At 37.7% G+C, this 18,499-nt stretch overlaps 1 protein-coding gene across 7 annotated transcripts in view; it reads right to left on the bottom strand.

Moving 5' to 3' along the window:
• zfh2 (Zn finger homeodomain 2) overlaps nucleotides 1–18,499 on the bottom strand; it is a 561,880-nt gene that overhangs the window by 178,700 nt on the left and 364,681 nt on the right. For all 7 annotated transcript variants that reach the window (XM_067046937.1, XM_067046938.1, XM_014421672.3 and 4 more), the window contains 3 exons: nucleotides 14,302–16,958; nucleotides 9,764–12,915; nucleotides 6,299–9,461 (listed from right to left, as the gene is read on the bottom strand). In XM_067046937.1, coding sequence (XP_066903038.1) covers nucleotides 6,299–9,461; nucleotides 9,764–12,915; nucleotides 14,302–16,906 — 8,920 coding nt within the window. In that variant the 5' untranslated portion in view covers nucleotides 16,907–16,958. The remainder of the gene's footprint in view (nucleotides 1–6,298; nucleotides 9,462–9,763; nucleotides 12,916–14,301; nucleotides 16,959–18,499) is intronic.

The following is an 18,499-nucleotide window of genomic DNA, read 5'->3' as shown; positions in this document are numbered from 1 at the left end:
AAAAACCGAAAAAAAAATTAAAATAAAATCCAAAATAAAAAAAATATAAAATAAAACAAAAAAAAATTAAAAACAAAATTCATTTTCAAAGAAATAACTAAAAGAGAATATAACTGTGTATGTTAGTGTTGTAATTGTGATTAGATGGCACTAGGTTCCAACAACATTTGCTCCAAGTCGAAATAGTCTAAGGGGAGCCTCAAATATTAATATCTTTATTTCCTTCTTATATTGCCCTGGGATACCCCATACCGTATGGGGACCCCTGATGAAAAAATACTAGCAGGGGTGGAGTAGACCCTGGGGTGGGGAATTTTTTATAAAAGAAGGGGGAGATATTCGAACTGTCAACTATTTTAGTCAGATTTTCTTTAAAATAATATAAAGTAATTAAACAATCAATAACGGTCTAAATGATTTTCATTGCTCCATATCAGGCCAGAATGATTTAAAGAACACATTTTAAAAACAAATACGATCCCGAAAAAAAAATTGGAGAAACCTGACATTGTAACAGGCAACTAAATTTCAAAGATGTATATAAAAAAAATAAAAATAAAATAAAAGCTGAACTAATGAGCCTCAAAAATAAATAAGCCACTTTAAATAAAATCACACACAAAATAAAAATAACATGACGACATCGACATGCACAAAATTCATAGAGAGAACACACCAAGTGCAGCATGACAGGGGATGTGAGAGAAATATGAATAAAATAAAATTTAAAAGTCAGTAATCGTTCATTTTGATGTGAAATTATTTTAATTGTCAACATACAAAGAAAGACAGAATATTAATGCAATATCATTCGATACCAAAACATATTTTTATGAAACGTTACTTTTCTTCAATTCAGTAGTTCGGACGACTTTACCAACGTAATTTACAGTATTTTTTTGGAAATACGGTTACTTAATTTTAAAAAAAAGAGATATATATATCTTTTTCTTTTTTTTAAGAAATATGATGGTTGCATTATCGAAGATTTGAGCTGGTTTCCGTAAAAAAAAAATTAGGAGTAGACTTGCAAAAAACTCGATAAAAACCCACTGTAATCATCACAGTTTTTATATTTAACATAAATAACAATTTCTGAAAATGTTCATATCATTAACTTCAAGCAGCAATAAATCAAATTATAAATAGTAAGAAATGCAATTATTTTATATAGAGACAGAGAACATATTTTCTTAGAAACAGTGAATTTAATGTTAAAATTAAGTAAAAACGATTAAAGGGGACAGACAGATAAAGATTTTTTGTTTCCGAACAATAAGACGTCATACATACATTGCAGTTAGACGTAATCCGATCTCCCCAAGCTATAAAATAAAATGAACCCAATAAGAAATTATTGCGCGTAATAAATAATTCTATATGATCCAGAGTGGGATATGAGAGATTAAACGAGATATGTATTATGTTTTTTTTGTCTACTCCCTTGCAAGTGTTTTACCCCTAAACTCTTAGCCGCTGAATCATCCCTTAGATATTGTCTCAAGGGGAGGGCTCACCCTTCGAAAAATAAACCTAATCCCCACCCCCAAAAACGGACGTAAAAACTAATGTCGTCCATGGCTTTAATTTATATCCTGGGGTGGTTAGAGTCCCGCCTTTAACATAAAAAAACCATCGGCTACCCCCTGGTTTGAGGGGTGTGCCCGGCGGGGTGTCTTTATGGGCGAAAGGGGTCCCCGCTTAATTGTACAATACACATATACTTTTTTTTTAGGCCAGGGTACAGCCTTTCTCACTCGGCAAATACATATATGACACAATACAGCGAGCATTCGTACAATCGGGCTTAATTACAGCCGTATTGTCCATAATACAATGAAAATAAATCGGTAAAATCTAATATTTTTTTTAAGTGATGAAAATTGAGGGGATTGACTGATATTAACATACCGCTGGGTAAGTTGGATATTTAGTTAGTACGTAGCGTGTAAAACGTGAAACTCTAATATTAATTGATATATTATATTAAGTAAAAATTAAAATGCAATATACAACTTTTTAATCAGTTTTTAATAATACCCACAAAATCTATAGCTTTGTTTTATTAAATTAGCGTTAATTGTTTTATTTTGTTATCAATGGTTAATACTAAAAGCCGATTATGGGGGTTTGTAGTTCATTCCAAACCATCACGACTATCAAAACATGTCATTTTACTAAACAATAAATCTGAATTCCCGATAAGAACTTCCAAAAGTTTTTTTCTTATAAAAGTAAATAATTAATTACTGGTCTCGAAATTAAAATTAATAGAAAATAATGCAGTCGACCACCAATAAAATTTTTTGATTGAGAATGTTAAGAATACAAAATGTTTTTCTATGAATATACTTCTTCAGAATAATTTCTTAAAGTGAGAGAAATATTTCAACAACATATTAAAAATAAATTCTTTGTTTTTTCATTACTTAAATAAATATATCGGAATAAAATCACAATCGATTAAATCTATAGAGAATAAAAAAACTAGGCGAGATACCCGGGCTCGTTAAGCAGGGCCGCCATTAACGATGAAAGGATAGGATCCGTTGAAAAAGGATTCACCAGAGATCCGATAACGATATTATCCTCTGAGTCAGATATCGTTTAAAATTCAGTGGCATCTGCGGGATTTTTTTTTAACCCCCTTTCCGACACAGTACATCTTATCGTTTCGAACTCTTTCAAACCTAAATTGGATTCGCGGTTGAACCAACGGCCCGAAAGGGGAAGACAAGCAACATCCATTATCTAGAGTTTCCCTTGTCATACGATATCTTCGATAGGGTGTGGTTGGTTCAAAAATATGTATATACATGAATCGCATGTCAGAAAAGTGGTTTTGCCGTTTCGCATTATTCAACGAAATATTACAAGTATATAGTCACCATCAGAAGGAAGTAGGCGCTTTCTCTTTGCTCAAATTTAACGGACAAAGGCCGAAGATTCAATGAAAATCTTTAAAAGCTTATTAATAGCCTTGTGTTTAGAGGACATTGTAAAGGAGTTGTGAGAGCAATGGCTGTCTTTACTTAGAGCTCATTTTCGGCTATCTTTCGGTAATCTGCATTAAAGGCACAAAGGCAATGAACTTGGAAACAAAAGGATGAATGAAGTTCAGCGAACTCTTTACTAATCTTGTAATATCTACCGCATCTGGTCTCTAAGCTTGCGTGCCATCATTGAGGAAATAATGATGGAATGGATACACAGCACACGCCACAAATGTATGCAAACATCCCAGGTATGAAAAAACAACCGTGAGATCAATCCACGGCTTTGCTCCACAATTCTGTTTACCCTCTCTTCTCAATCGCCATTATGTTACGGGCCAATTATTATTGAAATTTATGGAGCGTCGAGCTGTGGTTCGGAAAGTCTCAAACCCTCGTATTAGCATAGGCTGAGCAGCGCACGCGTGGTCCATTTGCATCTTCACCCCATATACACACGTGGTCAAATTTGAATACCACCTGACTTTACGGACAACTCCCTCCTTTTAATGGTTCGTTTTTTTTTTTCCGGCACGTACCAAAGGAGTATTCATGAGGAACGTGGCCGTAAAAGGGAAATGATCATTGTTAAAACAGGTGGAGCACTCGACTCGCTTTGGATCTGCAAATCTTCAGGGCTGTCAAGGAGTCATTAACAGGCTCTAGCAATTGTAACAGATGAAGGGCCCCAAGGATAATTAATGTAGAAGTAATTTTAATTAATAGTAATTATACATTTAAAGCGATAAAATAATAAAAAACCAAATCAAATTCTGTACGTTGTACGTTCAAAAGTTTGTAGAAATGCACCTTTCCAATACAGTCTACACATTTTTTTATTGTTCCTAAATTTTCTGTTTTTAAATGCATTAAACAACATATTAAGTTATTCTCGATTACATCAAGCATTGGTAATTATTCTGGTCAAATTATGAAAGTGTGAATAAATTAAGTGGATATAATTTTCGATTTCAATCATTAATTATAATTTTATAAAAACCTATAGGTATGAAAACTATTAAAAATTCAGCATATAAGGTGAAGGGAATTTGTTAAAGGGTGTTTGCGTGGTAAATTTTTAATCGAGTAAAAAAGTTTTTTTAAAAATAGTGCATTTTTTTAATTTTTCATTTTGTACTATTTTCTCCCAAAATTATATTAATATTTCATGTACTTTTTATGTAATGAAGTTTCATTCGAAAAAATATTTTATTTTCATTTCCAAAAATGGAGGTGGTCTTAAATGTTTAGCAGCATACAAATTACGAATGTCAAAGATGTTTTTATTAATGTCATAACACAAAGCAATATTCGGGATCAGTGAATTTTCCAAAGATGGTATTATGGAAGATGCAAAAAGCAAACACCAGGTGCTCTGAAGTGGAGGGAACCTTTGGAACGTACAATAGCCATGGGGTCTATTGTCCTAACCAACCGAGTGCGAAAATCGGACGACCCAAAACTATTTTGAGGAATCTGAAAAGGTTCAGCTTGGCAGGATACTTTTATACAAAAACAGAGGATATTTTTTTTTATTCTTATTCCGAACTTTTGTACCGTTTCGAGAGCCGATAAGACTGAAACGAACATTAAAAAAATTCGACCTAACGAACATCAACCACATAAAAAAAGAGACTGTCCTCGACTCATACAAAGTAATTCTAACTAATAAAGATTACTAAAAATTATTAATCCTATTATTAACTAATTAGTTGCCATATACAATTGAATCCTATCCCCTTCCAACAACAAAATTCTGCCTTCCTCGTTGTAACAAAGACTGACCTCAGAGCGACCTCTGAAGGCGAAACCGCAACAATAGATAATAGAAAACGTTCGACAATTTAGTAAATAATATTGTCCTTATTACGGCCTTGCAATTACCTCCCAAGAATCATAAGAAATATATCTTATTCCCAGTACATGGCACATTATAATTTTTTTTGTCGAAAATGATGCTACCTTTTTTCTCTTTTCTCATTATCTTCTTTCTTTATGAGGGAATAGAAGTTATTTTATCCATTAATAACAAAGAATAAAGAGGAAAAAATGGAAAATTGTTTCAGAAATAATGGACAGATTATATAAGATTTTTAAATAAATAGTAAATTATCCCATGGAAATTGCTGATTGTATTAGTGACATCCGTACAGTAAAACAAGTGTACAAAATTTTTAAATATCAAGGAAATTAGCCGTTCAGAAACTGATATAAATTTTAAATTTACATCAGCCCATTATTTTACAAGGAATGTACAATTGAAAATTCTATCTTAGTTACAAACTTAAAAATAATAGAATCGAGGACATTAAAAAATGGAACTGGGGTGGACATGTGTTCTGTTTAGTCACATCACATGATGTGAGGGATTCTTCCACGAGATTAGTTCCGACTCACCGGAACGCTAAGCAAAATCATTCCAATGAAAGAAACTGACACACATCTCACGTCGGAACCAGGTTTCTTCTCTGGATGGGTGGGACTTGAAAAAATCTATTATAAAAAGCAGCAGATAAAAAAAAAACCTATTACTTAAAAAATATCAAAAAGTGCAAGAATAACTGTAAGTATACTGAGCGTGGAAGAAATAGGAGAAGGTGGAGCCAGCCATAAGAGACGAATAACGGTCTTCGTTTATGATTAGAAATATTTATTATTAAGGATACCTTTGGGGCGGGAACTGGAGGGGGCCTCAGGATACAGGAGCGGATGGGCAACAGAAAAAAATAATAGAATTCTTAATCCTGCCGTGAAGGGGGGAGATCCCACGTGCATCCTGACTCTAGGGCTCTCACACTCCAGTTGTTCCATACGGACCGATGAACAGAAACTGTCACATATTTTCACCCCCTTCCCTCAAAGCCCAACCCTTGTCTTAAGCTCTATTCAAGAGGAGAAACTGGAACGATACAAAATACAATTGTAGAAATTACGTTTCTTCTGGATCTAGATGAGCTTCTTATAGCAATATCCCAGAATTTACCATAAAGATTTTATTATTTAATTTCACAAAATCAGTGTTGGTTCACCAAGGAAAGTGATAGTAACGTATTTTTTATGAACTTAAATAAACTAATAAATACTACAAATCTAAAATCACAATCAAAATGTTTGTAAACAAAAAATAAAACAGGCAGACAGCTTCAGTTAAACTGATAAATATCATAATTCATATCAAAATTTATAACTAAAAATCAACACATAAGTCATTCAAATGAATAATTATTTATTCAAGATATTTTAAATGTATAGTTATCAATATATCTGAAGCTCTCCTGTTGAATTTGAAAGAAAATGGTACTCACCGGTGGCGGAGAGGAGGGCAGGATGGACGAAGCCCTGAGGGTAACTCCCGCTGATGCCGTAGATCTGCTGAAGGAGAGCCATGTCTTCGGGGCTAGGCTGCTGTTGCTGCTGCTGCTGTTGTTGCTGCTGCTGCTGCTGCTCCTTCCCCTCGATCTTGACCGCCATTGCCATTGCTTGGGCCTGCGACAAACCTGCCATCTGCAGCATCTGTAATTGTGCCATTTGGGCTTGCGTGTTGTTGTTGTTGTTCTCGCCCGAAACCCCTGGAGCTGGAGGCACCGTAAAGTCATCTTCCCCTTTTACTAGTGAACTCTCCAAGTAATTTTTCACCATGTCTATGTGTTTCTTGGTGAAAATGTGGTCTTGGACAGAGTACTTATGGGAATATTTGAACTGACAAAATTTACACTCTTCAGGAGGGCGTTCGAGATCGGTTTGGCCACCCATTGACTGGATAGCCGCTTTGTACTTTTTCTCCTTGGCCCTGGCATTCTGGAACCAAACTTGTATTACACGTTTTTGAAGACCTATCTCCCTACCTAGCATCTCACATTCCGCCATTGTTGGCGTTTTGTAATCTGCAAATAAAGTCTTCATCAACTTGACTTGTAATGTCGACATAGGCGTCCTGAACCTTTTTGATTTCGGTTGCTGGCTCTGATTGGAAGCGGGAGAGGTAGGGTTACTTTCGTCTTCCATGTTGTCAGTACACTCGGAAAAGCTGTCATCGTCACACAAACTTCTTTCGCTGAGATCTGTGAGTGGTCCTTGTTCCATCATCATGTGTTCTAAGGACAGCTTCATCGGCCTGCTCAAGTCTACGGGTTTACTGAGGTCGAGAGGGCAGTCTCCTCCTTCACCTTGCGCCTTCCCTTCTTTCTTAACACTCATATCTCCGACTTCTTTTCCTCCACCACCATTGATGGCTTCGTAGCACCTTTTCATTGATTCTTCGTAGTACTTTTTCAAAGAATTTTCCATTTCGTTGTTGAAGGGTGAAAATGGAACCATCATACTGCTGAAGTTAGAGGATGACTTCTGGCTATCATTTGACATTTGATGGTATTGATTGTCCGTCGTTGACTCTTCATCTGGCAATGCATCGATATTGATTTCTCCTCGAGAGCATTGGTCTGCATGTTTGGTAGTCAAGTGGCTCTCCAAAGCAGATTTGACCTTGAATAAAGCTGGGCAAAAGGGACACCGTTTATTTATAACCTGAGAGTGGGCCCTGAACTGACCTTTCCTCTCCCGAGCTCTGGTATTCTGGAACCACACTTGTACAACCCTTTTTTTAAGTCCAACCTCCCTTGCAATGTTTTCCAACATTTTCCTAGATGGGTTACTTTCAATTTGATACTTTTGATACAAGTAGTCTAATTGTTCAGGAAGAATAGTAGTTCTTAATCTCTTATCTTTAGGTTGTTCTCCTTCCTTTTCATTAGACTCATCAAATTCATCGAATTTCCTCTTGTTAGCTGCAAGCATTGAGATCAAAGGATGAGGATTGTTCGGGTTCATTGGCATTTCATTCATTTTCTGTTGCTGACTTTGCTGCTGTTGCTGTTGTTGAAGCTGAGCATGCTGTTGTAAGATTCCAAAAGGACTGTCCGGTGGATATGATGGGAAAAGATTAGGGTTCATGAAATGTACCAACTGATGTTCCCTCCACAAATCAAACCTTGGAAAGACGAGGTTACAATTATCACACTGAAAACTGTCTTTTCCATCTTGATTGGCATTGGAACTTGGAGCAGGTGAAGGGGTGAACATGTTCTGAGATGGAGTTGGGGTTACTGAAGCTGCTGGAGTAGAAGGATTACTTGTTGGTAAACCAGGTATGCACATTTGCCCTTGAGCATTTTGTTCAACTATTGTACTTGAATTAGAATCTTCCGAGGACAAAACTGCAGCAATCTGAGCTGCTGCAGCCTGAGCTTGGGCAGACCTTTTGGCATCTTCTTCCTTAAAACAATGAGTCTTTTGGTGCCTTATAAGTTCATAATACCGTTGGAAAACTAAAAGACATTTTTTGCATTGATAATTGAGACCAGGTGTGCGTTGAAATCGTCCAGCTCCTGTTTCATCTACTCCAGGAGACAATTCAACAGGAGGTTGATTTTCATACACCTTCCTAGCTTTCTGTCGAGCATTTTGGAACCATACAACTATCACTCTCGGGCTAAGACTTAAAAGTTTTGAAAGATACTCCAGATCATCATCCTTAGGATAAGCATTGTTCTCAAAAAATTCCTGAAGCACCTTAATTTGGTAATCGGTAAATCTTGTTCGATTTGCTCTTTTTCCAGAAGAACTACTCGAATTGCCAGCATTGCCACCCATGAGAGCATGTGAATAGCAATCTGTACTAGTTGGAGTCATTTGCAATTGATGATTAGGTGTACTGAAGTTAGGAGGTGTTAGTTTAGGAGGCAACATATTTGGATGAGAAGAGGCTATACTCATAGGAGTATTGGGTGCCATGTTTGGAGGCATGTTAGGTCCCAGCTGAGATGAAATGATTGAGGTTAGAGTTAAATTTTCTGGAGAGTTGTTTCTAGATGTTACCAAATTGATACGGTCATTAGGACTCATAGGGCTCTGAAGAGGATTGTGATTGTATTGTGATTGCTGATGATGTTGCTGTTTCTCAGGTTCTTGCTCTTGGAAATCATGATCGCGAGGTTCAGTCTTAATATCCTGAGTGTACTGGTTTTGCTGATACTGCTGCTGGTGCTGCTGCTGGGGAGTGTGCGATGGTTGTGGCATCTGAGGTGATGGTGGTATTGGAGAAGGAGATGGTTTCGTTGGTGTAGGGGTCTTTGGAGCCTCCTTAGAGCTGTTCTGATCTTCACTGCTATTACTAGAAACATTTAAAGGAGTAACTTTGGCTTCACCAGTCTTTTCATACTCTTCAAGATTTAGAGTAGTTGATGGTGGGTTGTTGAAATTGTATGGTGAATCTTTATTTCTTTGCCTTTCCTTGAAGAGTGTATTTCGAAACCAATGTTTGATAACTTTTGGAGGTAGTCCACTTTGACCAGCCATTTCATTGATCTGCTCTTCTGATGGAGAATTATTGATATCAAAATGAGCTCTCAAAATTTTTAACTGATCATCAGTAATTCGTGTCCTTGCTCGTTTCTGTTGAGAAGCATTAACCTGAAAATGAAGTATTATTTAATGAACATCCAACATGAAGAGAGAATAAATATACATATATCTAATTCAATATCTTATAGAAAAACTTACTAATTTGTTTAAGTCATTTTAAAACTGGATATAATATACTAAAAAAAATTAATTTCAGTAACTACTCGTCCTAAATAATATGTAAATATAATTTAAGAAAATTTAAAAAAAGGAACAGAATTTAATAATTTTGTAATGAATTTAAATTTAAAATAACATTAAATATTAACAGAAATTTACATTAACAAACGTATGAGGTAAAATTCACTTACCACCTGCTGCTGCTGTTGTTGCATCAGAGCCTGTTGTTGTTTTGCTATCAGCTGTGCAGCCGTCGCATCCATGCCTTGCGGGTTAAATAGTGGATTTTGGCCTTGACCAAGGCCAACCATAGAGTCAAATGTTGGTGGTGGCATCATCATAGGAACTAGAGGTGGTTGCAAGTTCATTGCAGCTAAAGCAGGCATATTAAGTCCTAAAGGAAGTCCCATACCAAGCCCAGCCATGCCCATCATCATTGGATTAAACTGTTGCAATTGTTGTTGGATCTGTGACGCTGCCATAACATTAAGTGCAGCCTGCATTTCGTTCATGTGCTGAGCAAGAGCCATGTTTGCTGCATTTCCACTCATACCAGCAACTGCAGCTGCTAATGAATTACTCAAGTTTGCTGGCAAAGAATCAGTTGATGAAGCAGGTGTGGAGGAAGCAGTTGGAGTACTAGGTGCAGTAGCAGCCTCTGGTGTTTGCTGCTGTTGCAACCCAATTTTTGCTTGAATAGCTTCTTTATTATCCTCCTCTTTTTCAGGTGTACTTGTATTGTTATTTTCCATAGCACCTGTAGTAGAAGTGACAGCAGGTGTTCCAGCAGATGTAGGAATTTTCTTTTCATATTCACATTTAATTTGCTGAGCATATTTTTCAAGAAAATCCAAGGGTACCAAATCTTTATGAACTTCTTCACAGTGAGCTTTTAATACCCACACACTTGAGAATTCTTTATTGCAATGTTGACAAGTCGATTTGGCAACTTCTGGTAAATCAACCAGTTCTTCTTCAATTTTTACTTCTACCTTTTCTGGCTCTCTAGGCATTTCTTGAGTTTCATCAGGTGGTTGTGTTGTAGATGATATTTCTGATAGAAATTTTTCAGTCTCCTCACGCTCTTTCCTCTGTCTTCTTTGATGATTCTCATTAAATTGCATGACCAGGTCAAAACCAAAGCTCTCTAATAAATGTTTGTACATTTGTGATGATTTTTTAGTAGGCAAAGATATCCTAGGGAAGGAATCTTCGTTAGATGGAGTCATTGGTGTTAAAGGAATCGCCGGTGGTGATTTACTAGGCGTCGGTGATGAAAGATTAGCCGATGATGAAGGCGGAGTCGGCAATGGTGGAAACATTGACATAGGGTTGTTAAATAAGCAATACAATTGTTGATGAGTGTTCAACTGCTCTTGGTTCACGAATAAAGCATTACAGCGTCCACATGTCAGCATTCCTTGTGAATTAGGAGAAGGTATCACAGAATTCGATGTAGAATTAGATAAACTAGTAGGAACTGTATTTGAATTAGGAGTAGAAGCGGCTGGAGGAACTATATTAGAGGATCCCGGGGAAGAACCGGGGACCTGGGAGGAGATGGAGCCGCTCCCCGACGAGGGTGGAGAAGACATGACCTGCTTCGGTGAACTTCCCAAAATATCCTGGATCAACTTCTTGTGTTGGTCTTGTGCCTTCTGCGGTTCAGGCTGTTCAATCAAAGGTTTACTCAAATCAATCTGTCCAGTGATGGCTAGGTCTTGAAGCTTGGATGCCCTCGTTTGATGTAAGACAGACCGCATATGGATATCAAGGGTGGACCCTTGGCTATAGGCTACTTTACATATATTGCACTTGTACGGTTTCTTATCATCTTCGTCTTGTGTTTGCTTTTGACCCATTCCTGGAGGAACCCCCAATGAAGCAGCGATAGCAGCTGCGGCGGCGGCCGTCGCATGCGGTGACACTGGATTATTGTTATTGTTGTTCTGTTGCAATTGTTGTTGCTCCTGCATTGCTCTTTTCAGTTTGTGTAAATGGCTAACAGAATTGTAATGAACAAGCAGAATATTCTTCTGTGTAAAAGATTCTTTACAGACGTCACATTTATATGGCCTATTAGGATCTAAATATTTTTCCATCGGATAAGAAAGCTTTTCTCCTTTACGATGTAACAGAGTTTTGTTGTGACTAGTGAGGTAGCTCTGCCTAGTAAAAGCTACTTTACACCTGTGGCATTTGTATTTTCTTGAAGGGTCATTATAGCTATCTTCAGCGATTGCCTGGCTATTGAGATAATCTTCCAAAAATTGTTGCTCTTTGTATATTATAGAATCATCACTGTTCTCACCTTCTGGTGGCAATTGTTCTTCATGTTCTTTATTCTCATCAGTTTCCATTTCTTCTCCATCAACTTTCATGCTTTCTCTCTTTAGAAGTTCGTTAGTAGACGGATCAAGGATTTGACCACTGATGCCAGCTAATAATAAAGGATTATTCATGAGGCTCTGTTTGTAAGCTGCCATTTCGTCTTCAGACAAATCTGAATGAGCTGTTTCGACGTGTTTGTGCAGAGCTAATATCGATCTGAAACTTCTACCACACAGTACACATTTAGTGGCATCTCTGATCAAATGATACTGTGAATGAAGTTGTAATTTTTCCATAGTTTTAAAAGCCAGGCTGCACTGATTACACCTATATTTGTATACATGCTTTTCAGATACAGCCATATTCTGGTTACCACCGCGCGCATGAATTTCTCTAAAGTGCATTTGCAACGCATGAGCGGTCTGGAAATATTGATTGCATCCTTTCTTCCAGCATAAATAACCAGGGCCGCTTGGGGTCTGTTTCAGCTCTAGATGCCCTGTCTCGTTTTGATGACTGCACAGTTCATCAATATTCTTAAAAGTCCTACTACAGGCTTGACATTTATTTTCATCTTCGCTTTGGTCATCTATATTCTCCTCTTTTTCTTCTTCTTTGGCCTCCTTTTCTCTCTCGGATGATGATGATGGACTGTTGCTCTGCCCCGGGGTTGATCGACTCTGATTAAGCCAATGTGACTGATCCACTAACATTAGCAGCCTCTGGAGGCCCTCGGAGTTTACGCTGTGGATTTGCATCACGTGCTTCTCTAAAGAAGGTTTGTCTTTAAAGCCATCCTGGCATAGAGGGCAGAGGAAATCTCTCGAGGTCTGCTCTTTACTGTGTTGATGCTCTTGTTGTGGATGCTGGGCAAGGACATGGGCTTGTATTCTCATCTCAGAATTGCTGGTGTAATTGCAAAATGGGCACGCGTGTTCACCGGGCCTGTCTTCTGATTCTTCGTGGCTCATCAGTGTTTCTTTAGGTTCTGGTCTACTCTCCTTGCTAGTTTCTGTAACAGATGAATCATACAAATATTTTCATTGAATCTAATAAAAATAAAATTAAGATAAATAACATAATTAACATTTATAATGGAGAAAGAAAAAATGATTCAAATTACCATGAAGAATAAATAATTCGGAGAGCGTATGAAAAAAAGAAAGAGAGCTGACAAAGCTAGACAACATCACTAATGTATCCAGAATGTTAATGAGCCTTCATAATTACATCGAGGCTGAGGGCCCACCGTTGAATAAACTCAGCTGAAGAAGGGGCAACTAAGAAATGAATAATGTATCCAAGGCCTCGATTGGTGAGGCCACGCCTACCGCGAGACCCCCCAGCCAATGGGATCGAGGGGAAGAACCCGCTCTTCCCTTATATGGGAGACAATGCCCCCCTACCGCCTGCCCCTCATCTCTAACAGCCTTAAGGGATCTACGGCTCGCCAAATCTCAACGTAACGCATTCCAGCTTCCGAAACAACTGTTACAATAACTATATACGTCATAAGATCTCAAATTGATATATCTCTAAACGGAATAGTTTACAATAAATTTTGAATTTATAGCTAAGTTACACAAAATGGACATATGGTGCCAATAAGAAGGTCATTAACATTTTAAAAATTACTAAATGTAAATACCCATCCCACAAATTATTAAAAATAGAAATTCAGAAAATATTAACCATAATCTAAAGAGCATTATAACTAATGCAGAAGGAATTCTCAATAAAAACAACACCTAAGTAAAAGAAATAAGAGCTGGAAATGGATCAAATAACTAACATAAACCAAATGTTCAAACAAATATATATATATATTCCATTTGAAACTGCTAAGAAAACTGTTTAGATCAAAATTAAACGTCATTTAATATTAAATTAAAATAAAATCTAATTTCATTCCTTTTCTGCTTACAATATAAGAACTATCATAGTCTTTAGAATTTATAAATAAATATATATTTAATAGGCATGTAACTAGGTACACCTTTGGCTATGAGCAAAACTATTAATATACTTAACGGGCATATATAATGAAATTATTTTCATTACTTTCTAAAGAATAATATAAAATCATAATTGCTAAGAAACAATTGTTAATCTCACAGCCAATTTGAATGTGTACCATTAATCCAATCGGTAAGATTAGTAATTGAATTATTCTCCGGACAGAATAGTAAATTTAATGTTTTAATAATACTAAACAGAATATCAAACAAGACTATCTATACTATTTCCCAAATATATATATTTATAAAAGTACATAACCAAATGTTTTAAAAAACATCTAAGCACAATTTGAATGATGAATCAACCTACAATAATAATACTAAAATACTGATGCTATGTTGAGAGAAAAATAAATATTTTTTTTTGTTGTAATGTTTACCTTGTTCTTGTTCATGCTGTTGAGGTATGACCTGGAACACTTCACCGATGTCAGTCTGTAGCTCTTTTCCCTCGGACCTCCTTTGGAGCTGGTGGAGTTGCTCCATCTGAAGGTGCTTCATGGATCTGACGTGCTGGAGCAGCGGCAGCTTCGCCCTGGCAGAGAAGCCACAAAGAGCGCAATGATACATCTTCATACCGGGTTCGCCGTCAGATTCTCTCAAATGCCGGAATAGAAGTTGAGCTGCTTCATGCCTCTGGCCAGCAGCGTGCAATTGCAATTTGTGAGCGCTATTAGTGTAGTAGTCACAGGCGTGGCATCGAACTTGGACACCTCCAGGTGAAGAAACATATTTCAGCTTCCACTCATTCCTCGGACCTCCCTCCTTCACATGATTTACATGCTGAAGCCTCTGAAGATGTTTGTCTGTCTTACAATGGAGCTGAAAGTTCGCCTTCAAATTGGTCTTGTAAGTGCAGAGCTTGCAGACATAGTGCCCGGCAACAAGAGCCAGTATTTCCTGCTCCCTGATTTTCGTCCTGTCTTGGGCGAGGTGATGAGACAATGCCTCCAAAGAATCAGTCCCAAAGACATTGCAGACACAACACTGGAACATATGCTCAGGGTTCGGGTCAGCTGGCTCTGGTGGAGGTTCCATTGTTTCTGGGTTGAGCCCCATATCCATGTGCGGCGCTAATTCAGGTGGTATATGAGGCGGAAGTTGACCTCCCGTCATCATTTGAATGAGAAGAGCTTGATTGTAAGCCATATCAGCAAGAGCAGCTTCCGTGTGAGGAGGAGGCTTTTCTCCAGGCAAAGTCAATCCAGGATGGAAATGGAGAAGTGATTCGAAGTTAAGTTGTTGGTGGTGTGATTGCTGTAGAGCTAAAGTTTGCATGTGCTTCACATTTTGTTGCAACACCATCATATTATGTGTATGCTTTTCAGAGGTCATATGTATCCTCAAATTTCGAGCAACATTGGTCTCATAATTGCAAACATCACATCTAAATGTAGGTTTAGGTTTTTGGCTTTGAGCACTGATAGGTGAGTGATGTGCAGGGCTGGGCATACCACCTGGTTTGTTTTGTGGTGGCGGAGTAGGTTGTTGCATCTCAGACTGCACTCCTCCGTTTTGAAGCTCTTGCATGTTATTAAGATGTTTGTCAGATTGCATGTGTATACTAAGATTACCTTTAGTAGTTGTTGAATAATTACAAACTTCACAGCGATACGGCTTATAGCCGCACGTGTACGTCTCTCCTCTAGCCAACCTTGGGTGAGGCTGACCAGCTATACAATATATACAAGATGTTTCAGTTTCAGGGTGTTTCTCTTTCATATGTATTTCCAATGTTTCTTGGTATTTGTAATGCCAGTTGCACTTTGGGCACTTTAGAGTTTTACAAGAGTTCCTAGAGTGCATACCGGCTAAAGGTCCACCGACGCCAAGTCGGGATGAAGTAAGAATAAGCTCACATTTAGCGCACTCTACTCCGGACGGCCTCCCACCCATGTGGTCCGGGCAGACACCTATTGTCGTACCGGTGAGGAAGTTGGGCGGGTGTTGAGGATACATATTGAGTAAAGGGCTGAGGTTCGACACAGGTGACGGGCTGGCACCAGGCGACATTTCGTTGGCTGGACTCTTCCTCGTCAAGTCTATTCCGCAGTTGATTAGCCTATTGTTAACACTAATACTAGAACTACCGTTTTGAGGTAGGGAGACCGGAACAGTCTCAGGAACAATTTTGTGGAGGTCTTGCGGCGAAACTCTAGACGGCGCAAGATCCTCAGCTTTGTCGTCCGTTTCACTCACCCTCTTAAGCTCACTCACCGGCCTAACAACTGGGCTCACAGGTTCCAGGAAGGATACTAAGGGTTCCTTCTCCTTTCCAACACACTGTATGATCGCCGAAGCGTTTTTATGACCTAAAATGTCCTTCTCATCTTCTTGTAAAACCAAGTTATGATCTCCCATTGCATGGGCGACGAAAGACTTTGAGTATCCAAAAGAGAGCTTGCAGATAAAGCACATGAGAATAGGTTTCACTGGAACGGAAGAACAGTCTTTCCCAGTATTGTTCTGTTGGGTCGTTTGGCTTCGGTCTTCGCCACTTTTGTCTCTAACGGTGAATACCCTATATGAATGCATAATAGGGACTTCTGGAGCCTTTTCTTTCAGTTTGTAGTCACCATAGAGAGAAGCGAGAATTGAAGTATTTCTCGAGACATAAAAGGCATTTGCGATCTGAGGGAAGACCTGGTATTGAGTGTCGACACCTCGACCATCAACAATGCAACCGTCTCCAATGAGCTGAGGAAGTTCTGGGTCTTCCTCGCTCAGCTCACTGTCTTCGATGATATAAGCTGACCCATCCGGGTTGTAGACTATCTTTCCGTCAAATTTCTCAACATCACTTGTTCCCCAGGAGTCGTCATATTTGTCCTTGTCTTCACAGAACTTACTACCTGAAGGTGGGGAGGACATCCTAGGTTCGTTTTCAGAAACGCCGGCAATAACCCCGGCCGTCGGCGTGCTTTCCTCTTCGGGACTCATCCTTATAGCGTCCCCTTCGTCTAGCGACCCGACGGGAGAGGGCATTTCGTGAGCACCTCAACCATCACATGCTTCCATCCACTCCTGTACCTCCAACCTGCAACATAAAAAAGACAAGGATATAAGATTTCTGTTCACGTTTGTATTGTATTATAAATAAAAATAAATCTAATTAAAACCTAAATACAGTCCAAATTTCTATTGATTGGGCTATCGAATGTCAAAGAGAAGTTTCTATAGTGCATGGAATTAATTGAATAACTTCCGACAAAGTCAAAAAGGAAAGGGGGGAATATGATATGTACATCAATTAGCATAGATACCTACCCAGTCCACGTGGCTCATATTTGCATTCTTATAAGTTCACGTGGGGGAACAGGTGGATTGTCACCTGTAAGTATGGAATGATTAGGACAGGGAGGTTCGAGGTCCTTTAGTAATCCAAGGTGTCTACTCCAAGTCATTAGGAATCATAAAAAGGTCATTTAAGAGAAAGAAGGAGGATGACACCGTGGGCGCGTTTCGTTTTACGATTGGCCCGCAGGTTTTACGATACTTTCTACAGTTGCATTCCGACTTTAACTATCATTAGGAACAATGTTAATGCTAAGCTGTCATTACGGAGCTTGCGGTTTCCGTCTCAACTGATACCGAGGGGGTTACAGTTTAGGGAGAAACTTGCTTTCTAATAGTAGTACATCCGATCTGTATTTTAAAAGAGCATTGAATAATCTCTTTATAAATAACTCCACCTTTAATGAAAAAGGGATTTTTTTTTGTAGTAATTGGGAAGATTGAGTGAAAGGCGACCACAAAGAACAATATTAATATTTTTTAAATTATTTATTAAAATATTTTTTGATGATTTGAATACTATCTATAAAACAGTAACAAATATTCTACAATGAAGTGATGTCCATCACAATAAACGGTATCAAGTTGTTTCCCACTTCCTGTGGCTTTCTAAAAAAAAAAGTAATAGGAAAAGTTGAAAAGATTAATATCTTTTCATGAAGGTAACCAAGAAAGTACATTTGTTCCAAACATCTCGGCTATGCCGCAGCTGTACGTGAGGGGTTCCTGGATCAGATTAAAAGAGTAGAAGTAAAAAAAAAAAAAATAAGAAGAAAAAAATAGAACTCTTCTGAAAGAAGACAATGAAAGTTAATGTGTAGCGGAACGGAAGGAGCGGATGAGCAAAGCCAACACAGGTTTCAGTTAAATACATGGTATCGGGTCCAACTGGCTTTGGAATGTCCCTTAATCACTGTTATTTGGTCATGTCCAATGATTCCGTCCAAAATTTCAATAATTTAGGATAGAAATTTATTTATGTTAAAAAATTTAATTTAAATTTATAAAATAATTATTATTCAAAAAGTTAATAAGCATTTTTTATTTATTATATTTTGTTCAAATTGAAATCATCATTGGCTTATGTGTACATAATTTGCAGTGGTAAAACACGAGGTTTTTATTTTTAAATCAAAATAAAGATATTATTATAAATTTCATTTGTTTACATGGAAAATAAACGCACGTTAAAATTATTTATTTACAACCTAATAAACTTTCATTATTTTTTGTAATGTTCAATGATCTACAATTCCATCCACTAAATTTAATTTTCTTAATTAA

This window comes from Halyomorpha halys, unplaced genomic scaffold, assembly GCF_000696795.3.
Source record: "Halyomorpha halys isolate HHAL.00 unplaced genomic scaffold, Hhal_1.1 Scaffold332.1, whole genome shotgun sequence".
Classification (NCBI taxonomy): domain Eukaryota; kingdom Metazoa; phylum Arthropoda; class Insecta; order Hemiptera; family Pentatomidae; genus Halyomorpha; species Halyomorpha halys.
This window is presented reverse-complemented; position numbering and strand designations above follow the sequence as displayed.